The sequence below is a fragment of the Urocampus carinirostris genome, chromosome 20 (genome assembly GCF_059441175.1).
Source record: "Urocampus carinirostris isolate Australia breed hairy pipefish chromosome 20, RoL_Ucar_1.0, whole genome shotgun sequence".
In the NCBI taxonomy this organism is placed as follows: domain Eukaryota; kingdom Metazoa; phylum Chordata; class Actinopteri; order Syngnathiformes; family Syngnathidae; genus Urocampus; species Urocampus carinirostris.
The window spans coordinates 4,061,112-4,081,500 of NC_142368.1; the positions used below are offsets into that span (position 1 = coordinate 4,061,112).

The 20,389-nt window shown below is 40.1% G+C and overlaps 2 protein-coding genes across 6 annotated transcripts in view; one reads left to right on the forward strand and one right to left on the reverse strand.

Moving 5' to 3' along the window:
• afg1lb (AFG1 like ATPase b) overlaps positions 1 to 6,143 on the reverse strand; it is a 38,033-nt gene extending 31,890 nt beyond the window's left edge. The window contains exons 1-2 of one of the 3 annotated variants that reach the window (XM_088324714.1): positions 6,057 to 6,143; positions 3,567 to 3,838 (exon numbers count right to left, since the gene is read on the reverse strand). In XM_088324714.1, coding sequence (XP_088180840.1) covers positions 3,567 to 3,833 — 267 coding nt within the window. In that variant the 5' untranslated portion in view covers positions 3,834 to 3,838; positions 6,057 to 6,143. Of the gene's footprint in view, positions 1 to 3,566; positions 3,839 to 5,481; positions 5,626 to 6,056 lie in introns of those variants that run through there. The other 2 variants (XM_088324712.1, XM_088324713.1) reach the window with 2 other exon arrangements.
• On the forward strand, positions 5,866 to 20,087 carry snx3 (sorting nexin 3). Of its 3 annotated transcripts, XM_088324715.1 has the most exons (5): positions 5,866 to 6,288; positions 14,499 to 14,594; positions 14,810 to 14,934; positions 19,077 to 19,247; positions 19,332 to 20,087. In XM_088324715.1, the coding sequence occupies exons 1-5, from the start codon at positions 6,127 to 6,129 to the stop codon at positions 19,435 to 19,437; spliced, it is 660 nt and encodes a 219-aa protein (XP_088180841.1). In that variant the 5' UTR covers positions 5,866 to 6,126; the 3' UTR covers positions 19,438 to 20,087. The 3 variants fall into 3 exon arrangements, with proteins under 3 accessions (XP_088180841.1, XP_088180842.1, XP_088180843.1); XM_088324716.1 differs by lacking the exons at positions 19,077 to 19,247; positions 19,332 to 20,087 and adding an exon at positions 15,617 to 19,018 and having other exon boundaries at positions 5,870 to 6,288; XM_088324717.1 differs by lacking the exon at positions 19,077 to 19,247 and having other exon boundaries at positions 5,918 to 6,288.
• Positions 20,088 to 20,389: the final 302 nt, after the last annotated feature.

Sequence of the window (20,389 nt, forward strand, 5' to 3'; positions counted from 1 at the left end):
TATATTCCAATATGATCAGATAAATGAAGAAATAATATCTTATGGCTCTGTCCATAATCTTTACTTTTGACCTGGCACAAAAGACAAATTACCTTGAAACGAAAATCCCCATTGAATGACCATTAAATTTTAAAAAGCCGGCAGCATTCAGGCACTATCAGTAGCCTACATTTTTATATTTTAGCAAAAGTGGGTTAAAAAAAACAACAACACAGATTTTCAATCATTTCCTAAACTACAATAAAATAAAGTGCAAGGAGAAGTAACGTACAGTGAAAACAAATACAGAACGATTCCTGGTGTATGATACAATACTGAATCAAGATAATCACAGGGGCTGTAGAAAACCTTCTCAGGGGCCGGATTCGGCCCGCGGTCCTTGACTGAGACATATGTGGTCTACTGTACTACCAAAGTATAGCTGGTAGTCACTGGTTTCCCACACATTCTGATCAACGGGGGTTCAAAACTAAAGGGGAAATGAAGCTTGTTGCCTGTACAGTCTTTCACAAGACTGTGGTGACTTCTCCCTGACTTCCCAATATGGAGTTGTGGCCGGGGTCCATCCCATCATGGCAGAGTGGAGAAAGACAAGGCCGCCCCTCAGATGGGGGCGTCTAGCATCCTTGTCCCCGGAGGGACAGAGACTCATGTGGGGAAAGTTCACGTGCGGGACATGGTCGAGTTTCACTTTGGGAATAATCCGCGACAAGTTTGAAGCTCCGGCGTAGCTACGATACGAGTCTTATTTGTGGGTGACGCTGCCCAAACAATGGGCCATTGTCAGGCGACCATCCGCAAAAGCACGCCACATCGGGTCAATATGAAGTCAAGTGTACTCTACTCGCAGACTTGGTCAGTTAGCGAGAACAATGACACCGAAACGGACGGTGTTATGACCCGATTCAAAAGGGGGATCGTCCAAGTCGGTGCGTGTGACAGCCAAAAAGAACAGGGGGCGGATAAGGAATAAGGTGATAGACCGAGGGGCTAGGTTTAAGTTGATACCCTCACACCAAAGTATTTGTCAGAGTCCTAAATCAAAAGCAAAAAGGACAAGAATGGCCCAAATAATAAGGCCCCCTCCTCATCCCCATCATCCCCTCTCATTACCGCATGGGGACGGTGAGAGAGTGAGAGGGGTGCCGGGACGAGCGCAGCGGGAGGTAGGCCCCCGGCCGCCTCCCTGAATCTCTGTTCTAACCTCTCGCGTCTGTGCCAAAAAAAAAGAAAAAAATAAATCCCAGAACCCAGCACTAGACAGTCAACTCCCCTGACCTAAAAACAACAACAATCCCCCGACATCACACCCCTCGGAAACACAATTCCCAGACCCCTTCCCTGGCTCTTTTTAACCTGTGCCCCAGGTACAGTATGCTAGAATGTACTTCCTAAAATCAGCCATCAAAGGGAATAAGATAAATCACTATCAGCTTTTTTGAGCCAAAACATTCAAAAATATATTTCTAAAAAATATTTTAATATTATTCACGTTAATTTTAACATTTACATTGTCAAGACAATATATAATGCAGTACAAGTGTTGCGATGTGTATTGTATGATAATATACATTTCGGGACAAAATACTCTTCTTCAGTGATTAATGATCTCTTAATTGTATTGGCGAATGTGTACCAGAAGTCTTTAGGGGCAACCTGGAAGCACTGACTGTCAATGCTGAGGTCCGACTCATCTCTGAAGAGCAGGATGACACTTTACACCGAAAAACCACTGCGGCCAAATGATGAAAGTGCTGTATCAGAGTGAGGTCAGGAGGCTTCTCCTGCTCCTGGTATTCATGGAAACCAGTACTATACGTTTCATGTAGGGAAGCAAACCCCTACCCAAAAAAACGGCATAGATAGAGATGGGCGCCACTAGGCTGCTTGCCCAAAACACACAGGAAGTGTACGACCCAAGTGGTTAAGGGTTCCGTGAACAATGATTAATTTCTAATATTTTGATTGAAATGGAAAATAACCAATAAATAAGTCACAGTTAGCCAACTAAACGAATTACAGCTAATGTGTAAATTAGGCAAAAAAGGGCAAATTGCAAAGTTTTTTTTAAATGGCCACAAGGGACGCGCCAAAGGAAATCTAGTGGCTTCAGATTGACAGTCCTATTGTAACAACACTGGTAAACCAAAAGACTGAGAACAAACAACGGACGAAAAATACTAACCAGCAGAATTTAGCAAAGAAAAAGGTTTTAAGTCACGGATGTATTTATTGCTTAAAGCACATGTCAAAGTCAAGGCCCGGGGGCCAGATGTGGCCCGCGAGAAGGTTTTTGACAGCCCCCGAGATGATCTTGATACATTAATGGATCATACAGCAGGAATTTCTTCACTGCACGATACCTCTCCATTAGGAAAGTATTGTTTATGGTTAATAAATTTTTGCCCTTTTTGTATTTCAATCTAATTATTTTTAAAACAAATATTTTAACTGAGTAAATGATAAAAAAATGTCATTTTTTTGTGGAAGTGAATCTAGCTGGTGGAAAACATCGAAGCGCACAGGGAGCGCAGTCGCTGTGTTTTGCGGAAACGTGGCTCACGTTTAGCATTCCGGACGCTAACGTGTAGCCACCCGGAGCTACCCGGAGCTATCCGGCTTCAACGCCGCTAAACAGAGACACAAAAGCCGGGGGGAATCGGAGAGGAGGCGGACTTGCTAACACGAGGTGGTGTATCCCTGGATTTTCACAAAGAAAAGTTTTCCATCTGCCGCAGGGATGTCGAACTTTTGGACTGGCGTGACGTCATCCACTCCGCTACAAGCACCCCTAGGGCATCATGTTAATCTGTTAATAAACAACGGGGTAGACTGCTGGAAGTGTGAATTTCCCTACGGGAATGAATAAAGTATCTATCTATCTATCTATCTATCTATCTATCTATCCATCTAGCCCACCTTTGCTCAAATAGACATTAGATGATGCCTGAATGATAGCAGCTAGCTGGATGGAAAATAATTTGCTACACAAATAATCTTTGTTTTGAAAGCTGACATCTCTGACACTCTCACTAGCTTTGAGGATCATTACCTGTGACTATAACAATGTTGAAAAAATGCATTAGTAGTTTCTTTCATTAAATGTTCACATTACGGGGATTTTCGAAATTTGGATTTTTGTAATTAATGTATCCGAGAGAGCCATAAGAAAATATGGCTTTATTAAACTGATTATGTATCTTGGGTTTACAGTAGCTTCAAAAAGCTTCACAAAAACAATAGGTGGTATTTGAAAAATGTTCAACATTCCATCAGTCTCGCGTTTGGCTTGTAGTCATATTTTTGATTCGCTCATCGATGCATTTGACTTCGGATCTCCTGGCTTACAGTGCCAATCTAAACTGAGAATTTAACGCATGCTGTCTCACTCACATCGCTATCGCTCTTTAACAGTACTGCAGTGTGCATGTCTTCTGGGCAGTAGTGATGTTGTTTGTTTGTGTTATAGGCACATTACATCCGAATAGGGACTTTGTGCAGGAGCTAAATTATTAAGCCTGGACTGGGACTGATACAGTTAAAACAAATGGCATCTTCTCATTTACCGTTTCGGACGACTCTCCGGTTGTTTTAAGGCAGTGCTCCGTCCCTTCCTTAACCGTATTGCATTTGGGATTTATTGTCCCGTCCAAGTATGTAGTGTTACTGTAGTCTCGCAGAATTTGTTGCAGGACAACCATATGCTGGAGAAGACTCTTCTGCAAAGCGTCTTGCCTCAGAGCGCCGCACTGAACCATGCGTTCGTACTGAGCGAGGGCGTCATCGGTGGTGGTCGATGCTGAGGACGACGAACACAACTTCCTCGAGAGCATGTGATCTTGGGAAAAGTAGGAAATATGATTAACTGAATTAAATTGTCTTCATTGAATTGAACTGTCTTTATTGTCATTGATATCAATCTGTGAAACATTGTATGCAACGCGATTAGACATGGCACTCCAGGGTAAATATGTAATCAAGACTTTAAAAAGAAAAAATAAGCCAAAAGTCAGGATGAATAGGCAAACATATTTACAAAGCAGTGTTTAGAGACAGGGTCGAATCACATAATAGTGCAATTAACTAGAAAGTATGTTTTGATTTATGTATTTATTTATTTACACATGTGTATATTGAAACATGTGGTATGTTTTCAAGCTGGACATACAGTATTTACAGTTAGAATAATGATTGTCTTTATTGTCAATGACTACAACATATTGCCCATTGTTTAAGACGAGATTATAAATTGTTACCTTCATTACTTTACATTACCATTGTAATAATTAATTACTTTCTTTTTAATTAATAATATTCTAATTAACTATTTACTTGAAGATAATAATTACAGTGGAGCGGGGACAATGTTTTATCTTTCATAAGAAAGCAATTAACAAATCCATCCGTCCAGCAGCCCCACAACCCTACTGAGGGAAGCCATCTTCAGAAAGTGGGCAGGGGACACCCTGAACAGACAACTCACCTGCTCATTCACACCTAGGGACAATTTGAACAGGCTAATTTACCTGATATGCCATCAGGGTTGGGTAGGGTTACTTTCAATTACTTTTGGATTACTCCAATACCAAATATGCTAATAAAAGACAAAAGAAACTAAATATGAATAAAATTACTAAATTTTGTGCAGGCTTGGGGAGTAACGGAATACATGGAATGGCAAAAATGATGTTGGCAAGCTGTTTGGATTTATTTTCATTTTGTTTCTGTCGCATTTTATGTTAGTTTTGCCGGATATCAAAAAGATCAAAGCCAGGAGACAAAGCTTACCACGTGTTGTGAGTCATAATTTTATTCATATTTAGTTTCTTTCGTCTTTTATTAGCATATTTGGTATTGGAGTAATCCAAAAGTAATTGAAAGTAATCAAGTTAAAGTAACCCTACCCAACCCTGTATGCCATCCATCCATTATCTGCACCGCTTATCCACAGTAGGGTCGCGAGGGTGCTGGAGCCCATCCCAGCTATCTTCGGGCAGTGGGCAGGGGACACCCTGACCTCAGAACTGTGCCGCACACGCGCTAACCACTGCACCACCGTGCTGCCCCTACCTTATGTGCATGTTTTTGAAATGTAGGGGGAAAACAGTGCCCGGAAGAAACCCAAGCAGGCACAGGGAGACCATGCAAACTCAACACGCGGAGACTGCGCTAGCTGGACTTGGACCCTGAACCTCCGCACCGTGGGTCTGCGCGACAAATTTACAAATACCCCAAAACATTGTGGAAGTTGACTTTGAACTTGTTAATAGAAAACAAATATTAGAAGGGGAATTAGGATTACAGTATTATAAATAATATCCTCCACTAGTAATTACTTTGTGTTAAACTAATAATAAAAATAAAATCGAATAACAAAAATAATAATAATAATAATAATACAACGAGCAATGTCAACGGTCAAGCAGCCTGCTAGAAGCAGGTCATAAATGTCACCAACATATCATCAGGAAGACAAGATACCTCGAATATTTTGTCTGAAAAAGTGACAATGTATAATCCTCACTGGAACATAGCACAAAGGTAAAAAAGTCACCGAGCATCTTATAGATGTTGGAATCATGTAAGCTGCCATGTTGGTTCAAAATATTAAACCTTTATTGACACGGAAACGCATCCTATTTTGACACCAAATAAATAAATAAATAAAACCCAACGCTCTTTTGTAGTGCAGAAGATGTATTTTATTTTTAACTAAGGAATTTGTTTACTAACATGCAATTTATAATTCTTTGTTAAATACAAATTACAAAAACAGGGCGGAAAAGTGATTGCTCAGGCAACAGTCAGCTGAGCTTCAAGCTCAGCTGATCAGGAAGCGCTTGCAATTTTGGGACTGCGGAAGTAAGGGTTTAATCAACTTTGGAAACTTTGATTGCAATCTTGGAATGTGGTTTTGAGAATAGGATTTTCAAATTATGAGCTGTAATACAAAACATGTTAAATCAAATGATTTCAAACAAGCGTATATTCTTTCTACATATCCATTTTAAATCCACCGGACTGGTAATTATAGCATTTATTGTGAAGGCGCACACCGGAAAACTACCGTTATTTTTAAGTTTCGCTTGACAGCACAGCTAGCTTCGATAAAGCGCAGCGTTAGAAATGGCTGACACCATAGCTGATACAAGAAGGCTCTTTACCAAGCCCCAGAACCTCAATGACGCGTATGGACCTCCGAGCAACTTTCTGGAGATCGACGTCAGCAACCCCGAGACTACTGGTGTGGGAAGGGGCCGACACACGACGTACGAAGTCAGACTGAAGGTGAGCTTTCATCTTGACTTGCTAGTATCGTTAGCCCCTGGGCTATTTCCTTAAACTTAACACACGAATGCAGGCTATTGATAAGTGACATCACTATCAAAGTACGTTCATAATGTTATTCTCAAAATTTGAGAAGGTATTTGTGACAGTACAATTCAAAATAGTTCGAAGAGAAGCTTGTTGACAGGTTAGCTACAGCCGTCAGTTCAAGCTAGCATAGGTTACCCGCATACCATTGGATGACGATTTTATGACGTCAGTTTCAATTATGACCCTTGTTTTCTTGCGTTTTCCCATCGACAGTTCTTTGTGGCTCAGTGTTAGATTGCATTGCACCTACAAGTAGGGACTGCCTTTTGGAATAACATTTTAACACACCAGTCACTTTTGAAGTTGAGGCCAAACCCGTAATTAAAGAATTTAGCCACTCCCTATGATTTTGAAATCGCCAACCACCTCATGACCAGCAGACGCTGCTCTCTATTTTAATTAAAACAATGTGAAGTTTCAGTTTTTTTAATCCACTCCTCCATTCATTTTCTTGCGTAACAGTGGTTTAAGTGGTGGGGACACACAGTCACTCAACTAGACAGGATGCACGCAGATTATGCTCCTCCCTGCATCATTTCCTTCCTCCTCCAGCTAAGGACTTCGCATTGGAGAAAAGGGGCCCCCGTCTGCAGAAAAGCTCCCCAAATCCTTTGCTAAACAAGCTGACAAATGAGTAAAAGACATATGACTTACCTTATGCTGCAATAACGGCTTGAGCAGCGATTGACTCTTACAGGGTTGTAAATGTGACAAACAGCATTTTATAAATCGGTTGCGTAACACAAGCTTTGTGCTTGTTGGTTTTACTAGCAGTTATTTTACGGACTACCTTTTAGCACAAGCAAAGTTTTAACTATGAATGTATGAAATTAATATGTCAAGTGACATTATTTAATTTAATCACAAAATGTCTCAAAGGACTGCACAGGTTACAATTACACCATCCCCTGATCCATAAGAAACTTTAAGAAAGGGCATCACAAGTGATAACCCCCTTCCAGGATGACCAGGGTGCAATAGATTTAGCACTTAGTAGAAAAACATAGGTAATATGCAGTGTTCATTTTACCCCTGAAAAGTGACGGGTCCCGGGGACTCGCATGCTCAAAAATCTATGGGTTGCAACAGAGATCTATGGGTCCCCAAAATTTAGTGTTATCGGGGTTGAAATTGTAAATCGGCGACAAAATATAATATAAATCTATATATTCATTCAGTTTTAATCACCACAGTTTATTGGTAATACAAAGCACTTATCACTTCAGATTTATCAGTTCACAACAATATTGTACATTATACAAAATAATATTGCTGAAATAATTATATTAATCTATATTTGCATTTATTTTAAATTATCACAGTTTATTGGTAATACAAAGGAGTTATCACTTCAGATTTTTTAGTTCACAAAAATATTGTACATTATACAAAACAATGTTGCTGAAATATTAGTCTATATATTCATGCACTTTTAATCATCACAGTTAATTGGTAATACAAAGCAGTTATCACTTCAGATTTTTCAGTTCATATATTCTTTGCGGTTTGCTGTCCCGCCACAGTTGTAATGCCTTCTCAAGGTCCAATCCATAATCATCCTCCTCATAGCATCACCAGGAATATAATTTAGTCCATTTTGGCAGAAAAGTCCTTTCCTTGCTAGTAGTATTCTTTTTATTTTCTTTCGTCGAATCGTTCGCTTCGACACATGTGTTTTGCTTGCCTCCGCGATCTTCCGAATAATTTTTCCGCCATATTTTCGTGCCGTAATTATTGCCGTTATCACTTTCTGTATTATGTTTCGACTTTACTGACACTGAAGAAATTACAATTTTGCGTTGATTTTCACCTAATACTAACTGTTACTTAACCTTCACTCGACGACAAGCACCACAACGATGACGTCATCTTGTAGCAACGAGATCTCGTTTGCTGAGATCGGCGTGTAGACGAAAACTCGAACCGCGAGACCAAAACAACAATGACTGATCCGCCTGACGAAAAGTTTGGAGTGCGGTAAATCTTTGTAAAAAAAACGTAATCCGTTAACAATGACAATTTTGTGTCAAAAAAGTTGCGTCCCGGTGACGCCCGTTGATTTGAGACTATGCGTCCCCAGCAAAAATGATGCGCCTAGGACGCAGGGACGCGGGCAAACGGGAACGCTGAATATGCAGAACTTTGTCCGGAAAGTGCATGACATCAATGATGACTCGAGCCTGTAAAATTGTCTAAAAAGTCCCTAACAGCAACAAGACTTCGAGCCTGTAAAATTGTCCACAAAGTCTATGAAAGCAATGACGCAGCTTCCCATGCCAGCCAGCTGGTCGATGGAGACGTTTACATGCTTCAGGTCCAGGCGCTGGTCCGCTGACTCTGGAATCGACCTTTAACAGATGTTGTGTGATTTCAGTAATGGAGTCTATATATTACATGAGTACAGATAATTGAATTGTATTTTCTTTTTCGGCATACATAACAACGTAGTAAGCATTTTCAACATTGCTGGCTCTGCTGCAGTAGCCGGAGCTGGCAATGTCCCTCAGACTGAGCAAAGGGTAGTCGATGATTTTCTGGGCTGTGTTGATGAGTACAGTTCCACATTCTGTTGCTGTGCTCCAAACCTACTGCACATGATGCCATATGTGAGTGTGCTCTCTATTTTGGCTCTGTATAAGCACACCATTATCTTCTCTTTAAGGTTGTTTTTTCCTAAGCACTCTCAGGAAGTGCAATGTAAATGTACAACCTTGATATTTGTGCATGATAATTTTTAAATATTAGTTAAATGATTATATAAATCTCATGGTAACCTAGACTTTGACAAAATCTAACACATATCCCCCAAGATTGATTTCAAGGATACAGTGCGAGTGAAAACAAAAAAGTCCAGGCGTCAGAGTTTAACACGGGGCTACTGTACTTGATTAGATTGGTATGATTAGCATATGCGTGTAATCAGCGATATTATGCACCTCGTAACCCCGTATGACCCTGCTTTGCATGAGACCACAGATGAAGCACCGCATCTCTTGTTCCTCAGTAAATTTGTTGTCAACTTTTTTGCTTCACTTAATGCTTCGCCCTTTTGAAGTTCTTAACTTCATCTTCAGAGTGGTAAACTAATGTTCAGTCTGTAACTGATTCTTTGTCACATTTTAATCACGATATTCATGAACCCAAAGTTGTGTATACTGTATATTGTCTTTTTTTTCTCACAGCTCATTTGCCGTGGGTTAAGTTCCCACTGCCGTCCCACGTTCCACCCAAAATCGAAAGAACCCTTGTGGTCGCTCTCAGTCTTTTTAATCCCTTCATTGAGAGGGGAAAGAATAAAATAGGCCAGCCATGTGGGGGGAGTTGAAGCGTTAACTGCCAGGCCATGCACCCTCAAAATCCATGGAAGGGGTATAAAGCCACCTCCTCCCCTCCTTCGGCAGCCTTGATCCTGTTTCCACCCATGCCATTTCACTCTCTGTGCAGTGACTTGCCCGCTTCACTGTGAGCTTACACTGCCAGTAACTGCTGGCTCAATGGACAGTTGACTGCATAATGTAAATAACAGATCAAAGGCATATTTACATTATGAAATTATAAAGTCCACTCTGAGTGTTGCAAGTGATGAATATTGAGAAATGGAGGTGAGCTATAAGTTGTTTTTTTTTCCTGCCTACCGAAGGCCGGTTATTTGCTCTAGCTCTCTTGGAGTCAGCCTGCATAGTCACTTGTTGACAGGCAAGCTTTACGTCTGCATTCAAATCAATGGGATCAGCCCTCCTCCTTTCACTCCCAGAGATGAAAGCTAACGAGACCCTGAAAGGAGATGGATATCTCATTTTTCCTGAGCAGACTTGTAATGTCGAGGGTCCTGTTGAAGAAGTCGACTTTTGTTTTAACTTCCAGTTGAAATCTGAGATACCCAAGCGACCGGAGAAAGCTTATTTTAGGACAATAAAGCAAGTTTGGACCCTTTTTTCCCCCACCTTTTTTACTCAAAGGTGGGCATTGGTTCAACATTTTATTAGAGTACAATACTTTAATAAATCAAAATGAGTGTGCATTACATTACGAATGGAACGCCTCATCAAAGTGTGACAAACATCGGCATTTATGCACCTTTTGCTTTTCTTGCACTTCTTCTACTGATGAGTGATAGTTGTTGTAAAGTTACACTACTATTTGCAACACAAATGGCAGGAATATGTGAATAGAAGTTTGCATATAAATAAATGTCCTTGCAATAACTCTAATTCAAGCACCCCAAAATATATTTTACCTCGTATGAAACAAACTCTAACGTTCTTAAATATCCCTTTTTCAGAATTGAGTCGCAAGTATAATTTTGAGGAAGCAGAAAAAGAAAGTGCCGTGCGGTTTGCCAGACTCAAGATATTGTTCACCCCAGTTTATATAGCAGCTCTTTTGGGGTATATTCAAACAATCTAGACTATATAGTCATGAAAATGTTTCTACCTTACTATTTTAAGATCCTAATCAAGTATATTGTAATTAGCATTTGTTATGAATTTGCATTATTTTGGTCTTAATCACAACATACAATAAAAAAAGTGCAAGAACAAATCGTCTTTAGACTATTAATATTTGGTCATAATCTGATGATGACATTATTAGATAGTCTTATTTTTGTCCCCTCTTTGCATTCAGACTCCTGGACTTGGGTATCTCACTTTGTTTTATAGATAGGAGCACATAAAAGGCTTATTCTACTTCTCATCCTCCACCATTCTCTTTTGTATTCCTTTAGCTTCTCCCTCGCTTTCTTTCTGCCTTCAATTTGGGGTGAGGGAGTGTGAGGATTTTGTCCATTAACAAAAATGAGTAGTGATGGGGCGGGTGGGTGCGAGAAGGCGGGGCAGGGTGGGCGTGCTTGTCAGGCACAGTCAAGTGTAATCCAAAGTCTACAGCATCCTCTTGGACAACTATTTTAATGGAAATGGGGAACATATTGTATCAAGGCTACCATATCCTACTTGAGATGACAGTATCAAAAGTGGGAGTTGATACTATGGTAACAAAGCAGCTTTTTGCCAGCGAGAGAGCGGTTTTCCCGTCAACGCGCTGGGGCCGGCGAACGAGAGAGCGTACGCGGCAAGGCGAGTGCAAAAGACCCGTCACCCCAAAGCTTTTGTTCCTAGCCTCTTCTTTCACCATTTCAGAGTATGATGCAATGAGATGGTATTATGTTGCCATTATTAATGCCATTATTAGAAAAGGGGGTTGTGGGTATGAGAGGGATGCGCTTTAGGATGCACACCTCTCCAACTTGACTTGATTTATCCCGCTAAAAGCTAATGCGTGGTGGCCTTGAACTCTTCTCTCAGGAGACGAGTGATCTTTGTCCGAGGCTGTTTTTAAAGGCTTCTGCCTTTTTTTCTTTTTTTTTTCCCCAAGAGAGATAAGATATTGTGCCTTGCTTGTTATGCGCTACTCTCTTCTTATGGATCATACATTGCCTTGGGTGCTCATAAAGGGACAGGAAGCTGGGTGGCCTGTTTTTTGAAGAGGGTAGCTGTGTGCATCAACTCCTTTCAGATTTTATAAGTATTCTGAAGCTTTTTCTTTTCCAAGTGATGGACTGAAGATGTGACAAGAAGTGTGCGAGAAAGAGGGAATGGGGAAAAGTAGAGCAATCAAATCAGGGTTGCAAGATTTTAACTTAAGCAATGTGATTAGTTACCCAAAATGCATCCATTAAAATGTTGTCTTCTTTTAAACACAAAGCATTGACTTCTGGATAATTTGAGTGTTTATGTTTAAGAAAAAATGGCTTTTCTGGTAAATGTTTTTGTTAGACTTTTTTTTTTAATCTTTAGTTTTGTACACACACCCCACACCCAAATCATTCTCCAGTCCCCTTTTGTTGACACCTTACCGAGTGGAAGTTGCTCCCATGCCAACGTAGACACACTGGCCAGCAAGTTCAGGCCGCCAAGAGAACAGAAGCCGAAGAAACCTGATCTTTGACTCTAAGAACTCTCACACTGCCTCCTTTCGGGCGGGTGAGACTTCTCACTTTTCACTTTTGTCGACGGCGATCCGCCCTCCATTTTGCAGAAGCAATCTCTTAATCACTGGGTTTGAGAGCAAAAGAGGATTTTAAGGCTAGGTGACTTTTTTTTCTTGGACTCTAGTTGCACGGGTTTATATTTTTTTTTTTAAATGCAACATAGGGGAACCAACTCTTCGTCAGTGCAAACATGCTCGAAAGCTTTGCGTCAGCCGTATTTTTTAAGGAGTCTGTGCATGTGTGCGGGTTTGTACTCCGTTAAGTGTTTTCTAGTGTGCACATGATGGGATTAGAGTCACGGCGGTGGCAGATTACCTGTAACTGTGATCTGTTGTGCGAGGGATTAACTTTGTGGCACTCCTCGCTGTGAGGTAACATTACGCAGCGGGGACAGGCAAGTGGAGTTAATGCCAGAGGAGTGGGGCAATAAAGCTAAACTAATCCACTTCTCCTGTGACCTGGGAGTAGGGAGAGTAACTCAGTTGACAACTTCACCTGGAAGGAACTGGAAACTGAGGTTTATTTTTTTTTTAACTGGCTCGAAAAGTAAAAATGTGGCCGTTTATATTTACTTCATTTGGGTACTTTTTCTCTCTTTTTTTTAAATTTTCTTTGTTTTTGTATGTGTTTGTCTTGCTGTCGGTCACGCCTCTCGAGCGATATAACCTGGGTAGATAGAAAGATAGAGAGGGTACCATCACGGTAAATAAGACGACTGACTACGGATAAAAAACATTTTTTTTTTAAACTAAATTAATAAAGATGAATGAGAATGAATGGTAGCGATCCTATAGTAGCAAAAGATCACTTTGGAACACCCTTACATCTCTCAATTACGGTATTCTAGCATAGCCCAAATGAAGCCCCCAACATAAAGACACACTTATTAATTTACTTTTGTGCAGCCATTTACTCAGCCTTGTAGTTAACTCTCCATCCTCTTTACGGCACACTGTTGTATACATCAGCCTATTGATCAGTGTTGTTCTTATGTGAACCTATGCCGCACCCACTTGCTCAATTGCTTCGCCATTGTGGTGCTTTCTTCCCTGAATTCTGACCTTCTGTGAAAGCGGCTCGCTATTGAAAATCTTCACTCAGCCCCTCCGCTTCAAATCTCCCCCTCCTCATTCGTACATTGTCATGAGATGGCCATGTGCTGTCAGGACTTGTGAATAGGTTAGGCATTGTGCTGTAATTTGCTGTTTGAGCCTGTGTTCTCCGTCAATGTCGAAACATCTCCCGTCTTTCAAATGAGACCGTCGCTCTCGAGTGCTCGTCAACAGCGGGACATGCAAGCGTCTACGCCGTATTTGAGAACGTGCAAAAAACTCGGCAAAACAGTCTGAGAGGGGCAGACCTTGGTGAGCCAAACATAAGTGATTTTTGTCTCTTGGAGGCCAGGTTTAGAAGGATTGCAAGTTTTTTTTATTTTGGGGGGAGACCATGTTTTTTTCCTTAAACCTACACAAGACGCACAAATGAAATCACTTTTGTTCACCCACTTGGGACAATGTCAACTGGCTCGTGTTTTTTATGCAGCAGAGTACTCGTCTTCCATTGGCTGACGGCCATCAAAGGCTTTTATCTGAACACAAAGAACGACATTATTTCTGAACTTTGTGTGCTTAATGCAATGTTGGACAGAATGGTGTATCAGTATAGGTTGACTTGATTTGGACCTGACAAACCATCTCTAGGTCTGCACATGATTCACCCCAGGTTTTGTGAGTAAGTTCAATTGGAGCCAAAACAGTATTTAAAGGTAAAATTAAATCACACACAATTAAAAGTAAATCTTCCTTGGCTTTAGTTTGTATTAACACAATAATCATCTCTCGTTATTGAATTACCTCTTTTGTTCATATCCTAATTGGTGTTTTTGAAAGTGGCATTAAACATTCCTAATAAAAAAATAAACTATTGTTAACCTAGATATGAGTAGTGTACCTTCTTTTGTTGCTTTTCAGTCACATCATGTATAAAAAATTAATCAAACTGCAGTCATACAAATATTATCCTAAATGCACTGTCTTGTTTGTTTGTACAGCTCCATTGATTTGTAGAGGTATAGCATTCCAGGAACTTGAAAGCAGTGTCCCCTTTTAACCCTATCCATTTTCTCCCTCAGACCAACCTCCCCATCTTCAAGCTGAAGGAGTCGAGTGTACGGCGGCGCTACAGTGACTTTGAGTGGCTCAGGGCAGAGTTGGAAAGAGAGAGCAAGGTGAGGGGGCAAATAGCCCATTTACATTCCCACAGCCCAGCCGATGAATATGTTTTGTCTTTGGTTTCTAGCCTTCAAAATGTCGGGAACGCCTCGCCTACACGCAAGCATCCATGAAATCAATTTACAGAGCGTACATTGAATGAAACACGGGTCGGCGTCCTTCTGCCCGTTGAAGTGCCGCCATTGATTTTCCCGTTTGGTTCTTCTCTCAGGTTGTTGTGCCGCCCCTCCCAGGGAAAGCTCTGATCCGGCAGCTGCCCTTCCGAGGGGACGATGGGATATTTGACGACTCTTTCATAGAAGAGCGGAGAAAAGGTCTGGAGCAGTTCTTAAACAAGTAAGCCGGCACTTTGTTACTTACAAGATGAACTCATTGATAGATTTGTTTGTACAAATGAGACAATATTAAAAAGTCTGTGCATTGATGCAATGCATGCCATGGCCATTCCTGGGCATGTATTTCAGATTGGCATATACTAAATATCAGGGATCTAAATGTTCTTGGCCTGAGAGCCGTTTGCGGCCTCCGGGTTAATAGTTTAAGATCCTGCCTTAAAATGAAAGTTTAAAAGGGACCGTATGAAATAATTACTGAATTCTAGTGGTGTAAAAAAAAACAACAACATTGATTTGAATACCAAGCAAAAATACATGAATTATCATACCAATGTAATTTTAACGAAAAAAAATCATAGGTCAAGAATTTTTTATTTCTTTTACTTTCTGGAATCCCCGCCTGAAGTTGCCGTAAAGTTTGTCTTGGATCTCGCTGGTTTGGGCATCCAAGCTGAAACTATCTTGTGTTTTGAATGTTGAAAAAAAAACTTAGCGAAGCTTACGATTTATCTCTTCACGCCACACAAAAGCAATATCAGGAGCAAAGAGGCGAGGGTGCCTGGAGGTGTTCCTTTATAAAGTAACAGATAGCTCAAATAGTTTAGCTTTGCATTCAACGACTACGAAGAAAAACATTTACTCAGAATAAAGTATAATCATCTTCTTTTTTTTCCAAAATGCAGACTAACTACAGTGGAACCTCTGTACGCCGCTCAGCATCGCACTCTAGCGTACGCACTCACGCATTACCGGCGTTCGAACTCCGAATTTTTGACCGAACAGCGAAGCAAGAATTTCTCGAAATTTTTGGTCGAACTCCCGATTTGTTCGAACTGAGAGGCGTTCGAAAACCGAGGTTCCACTGTACTTCCACCAGTGTCATGTCTAATCTCGTTGCATACAATGTTTTACAATCTTTCTACCAATGACAATAAACAATAAACAATTCTAATTCCACCAGCCGAGTAAAAATAAGACAAGAATGACTGTGAGTCCCATTTATCGGTAAGCACGAAGCTAATAACGTGGCTAGAAGTAGCTGTTGGAAACAATGCTAAAAACACTAATTGCATAAAAAAAGTGGCATAAACTTTTTTTTTTTCAAAACATAAACTCACTTTTACCGGTGCGCCGACTGCCTTGAGCGAGGACCCAAGAGGTTTCTTCGCGGTAGTAAATCCAAGTTGCAGACAAATCGGGAGCTTCCCACATTTGTTTTTTCAACATTCGGAACACATAATGTTTTGGTCACTTTGAGCAGCAAGACGGGGACTCCACAAAGTAAAAGAAATACCAATTTCGCGACCTATGATTTTTTTTCTTGAAAAATTAACATTGGTATGATAGTTCATGTGTTTTTGCTTTGTATTCGTATACAGGGTTGGGTAGAGTTACTTTAACTGGATTACTTTCAATTACTTTTGGATTTCTCCAATACCAAACATGCTAATAAAAGACAAAAGAAACTAAATATGAATAAAATTACTAAATGTTGTACAGGCTTTGGGAGTAACGGAATACATGGAACGGCAAAAATGATTTTGGCAAGCTGTTGGGATTTATTTTCATTTTGTTTCTGTCGCATTTTATGTGAGTTTTGCCGGAGATCAAAGAGATCCGTGCAGAGGATAAAGAATGAATGCTTGTGAGTAACGTATTATATTACCCGTCTAAATATCTATTTCTGTTCAAATAACTCTTGCATGTTTATTTCAAACCTTTTTTACGTGAACTTTCTAAATTAAGAATAAATCATTGGGAATTCTGGCCAACTTGTAGAGCTCAAGAGCATCTTGGCGTTTCTTCAGCATTTTTGGCTCATTTTATATCACCCACACAACTTTAGACACTGGCTTTTTAAATTGTGGTTGGTAATTGCCCAACAAAGCACATTTTGTTCCCCCACACACATTTTTGATGTTTAATTTATGATAATTGCAACTTCAATTTCAGCATGTTTTAAATGCTTACCGGCCCACCCTTTTTTCTTAGCTGCCAAACAATAAAAGCTATAGTTGCGTTGTGATTATTTGCTTTGATTGCAGACGTTTTTTCTTTTTTTTTTTTAATTCATCTGAAAATGAATTGGTGTTTCGCTTTGAATGTCAAGCATGTCCAGATTGAGTAAATTTGTATTTTTGGAGAATGGGGGACAAAGTGTGTGGAATTAGTATGTTGTTGCATGCATCCCATGCAAAACACTGCAGGTAAGCATATTATTGTTTACAGATCTGCTGCTTTATAAAATAATTCTGATCATTGTGAAAGGAATATCTTTTGGAATGCGCAGCTTGATTGCTCCCCAAGTGTAGTGGGAAAAAAATTACGCACATGTATTTTAATTTAACATTCCCATTAGAGGTTACGATGTGGACATTTGATAGCATCACCTCCAAAGTCTCAGGTGCACGACATATCGTGTTGTATAAGGCTTCATGCATCATCTGCTGGAACACTGAGTCAAGCTTAATGTCAGAGTGCCTTAGAAAGGGAACATTTCCCTCCAGATTTTAATGGAAGAGGCATAATGACAAATTGATTTTCCCCAAGTCACATTTAACGATCGTTACCGTACATTACTTTTTGCCTGTTGACTGATTATTGAACCCCTTCGGTAGAGGGTCCAGCTCTCTGTTATAAATGCACAAGAGGTTATTATTTTCCTCAACTAGCACAGGGGGTGCGCACGCTGCGTCTCTATTATCTGTCCACTCCACGCACTGGCCCGGTATTGCAGTACATCCGGGAACAGTGCATTCGCAATGATCGCAGCAAGGCTTTAAGGCTAGGACCTTAGCTTGGCCTTTTGGCTGAGAGTAAGAGTCCCGGCTCCTAGGCTTTGTAGCGTATTACGAACTGACCGATAATGGATAATGAATAAAGAAGATAGAACAATAACCCTTAAAAAATCCCCCCCTATCATCTGCTTTGTGACTTGGGGAAATTATTTTAAGTCACTGGAGCCAAGATTTATTAAGGTATTAAAGACACATGAAGCTTTGAATATTTTTTTCACCCTGCATGAATTAAATTTAAAACGTGACTCCAGCCTCTTTGATGACATCTTAAAATCCCAATTTGTTGTAATGGTTCAGGAACTTATTTTAAGGTAACATACATTTTCTCATTAATATTTGCAGATGTAATGTCCTTAAAAAGGCATTTTTGTCATATTTACAGTGGCCAGCATGCAACATATTTTTAAAACGTACCTCGACATCTGGGTTAACCTTTTTTAAAGCCGAGAGGCACGCACTTTTGTTGTACTAAGTGCAAGGGGCTACCAGTTTCTTATGCATTTTTAAACTAACAAGTTATGTTTTTATGTTATTGCCAGGTTGTAATTATTAGAAGTAGGATTAAAATGAGCTCAATCACAACCAAAACATCTGCCCTGTTTAAGGGTACTTAATGATTTATATACATAAACTATAGTGTAATTTAAAGAGGAGTTTTGGAAAAATTTACCATGTATGCAAAGCAGCTGATCATATCAAAGATTTAATTTTGCAGGTCGAGATCAAATTTCCTAGAACAATGGTTCTCATCTGGTCTGACTTAAGGACCCAGCATTCTACCCTTAATGACAAGCTGTGACCCAAATCCAGAATATAATTCCAATTTTCAAATTTATCGAATAATATGATTGTGCAATTCAAAGCAGAGATAGAATTGATTCACCTTTTTTTTTTTTCAAAAAAACAAAATGACCAGCTAACCAATATGTACTGCATATACTTGAATAAAAGCCTACATTGCATATAAGCTCTGCCTAAAACTGCTTTAAAATAGCCACATACTAAAAATTGTACTCATGATATTTACAATACAGGTACCTAAATATTGAGAGTGATTTTATTATGTAGATAATAAAGATTCATATACTGGTAAAAGGTTAACCTTTGTAAACCATTTCCTGTACCTCCCAGCAGTGCATTAATGAGACACTCGTACGTAATGTTTGTATTTTTCAATAATTTTCTTTTCCCACTTGATAGTTGTTGGAAATAGAACCAATACAATGAGATATTGTCTTCCTCAAACGCAATTGGGACCATGCCGACTGACTTAACAGGGCAGCTGCATTATTAACATCTGCTGTTAAGGAGTGTAACTGACCTTCCGTTTTTTTTCTCCCTTTAGCCTTATTTTCCCAAGGCAAAGGCCTGTGACCCACTTTTGGGCCTCGACCCTCCAGTTGAGAAACACTGTCCTAAAATACCACAATGACCCATCACTTCTGAGCTTTTTCATAACCAGACTGCAGGCTACTCTGTTGTTCTTAGGGGCCTACCTGATACCCATGGGCACCATGTTGGTGACCCCTGATCTACATTGTTATCATGACGTAAATTGTGAACTTTCGAGAATTAACTTTTTGTGTGTGTGTGTTCTCAGAGTGGCGGGACACCCTCTGGCCCAGAACGAAAAATGCCTCCACATGTTTCTACAGGATGCGTCCGTGGATAAGCAGTACACTCCGTCCAAGGTCAGGCAAGCTTAATAACATAGAAATAAAAAAGAGAGAAGATGCCGCAGCCAAGCACCCGCTCGCCTGCTTGCCTCCATCAGACTCGACAAGCCTGTTCAGCTGAGCTTGGACCACCCAATCCAAAGTGCTCCCTTGTCACTATTTTTGTGTTTTCTCACTCAGACAATTTAAAAAAAAACAAATTTATATATATATACATATATACATGAAGAGAGATCTATTGCTTACTATTCAGTTCATTAACCTTTCCCACTTTTTTGTTCCCCTTTTGAATAGCCAAGAATGTTCCCAGCCTCACGTCCGAAAATGCCACTGTATACCTGTATATCTTTAGCTTTGTCTTTAATATATTCATGTCGTAACTTTGAGCTCTTCCATGTAAGCCCAACGCTTATTTTCTTAGCACGCCTCACATCGGTGGGCCTTAAAACCTACACAATATCCCCCCCCCCCCAAAAAAAAAAAAAACATTGAAGCATGTTTGTCCAGCAAAAAAAAACTGCACTTCCTCCGTGATCACCATTGCTTTTCTAGGACGTTACTTCACGCAGAGGGAACTGCAGTATTTCTACGGCTATATTGCGCATTTTGAGATTTATATAATGCTGTGCCATTGTTTTGTTTATTTTGAAGATTTTCCAATAAAATAGGTGAAATATCAACTCTATGTGTGCATTTTTGTTCACAGAAACATGCCAGAAAAGTGTGTGCACGATTTTGATTTCAGTATGTCTCCGTAGAACATGAATTTGAGACGTATGTGAGAATTGTCAATTTCAAGAAAAATAACATTATTTGTTTAGTTTTGTGTGCTTGTTTAGGAGGTGATGGCTCAAGGGAACAAACTCACTGAGCCTGTTAGTCTTTGTTTAAAAAAAAAAAACTCCAGTCGATCAAAGATGTCCTCAAGACTGGGCAGAAAGGAGCTGAGGATTTTCTGGGTTGTGTTGATGACTTCCTGTAA

Bases quoted from the DNA above. Each gene is read 5' to 3' on its own strand.
- snx3 (XM_088324715.1), top strand. From the start codon at position 6,127: ATGGCTGACACCATAGCTGATACAAGAAGGCTCTTTACCAAGCCCCAG. The intron at 14,595-14,809 runs GTGAGGGGGCAA...TTCTTCTCTCAG, and splicing joins AGTTGGAAAGAGAGAGCAAG to GTTGTTGTGCCGCCCCTCCC. The intron at 14,935-19,076 runs GTAAGCCGGCAC...TTCTCCCTTTAG, and splicing joins CTGGAGCAGTTCTTAAACAA to CCTTATTTTCCCAAGGCAAA.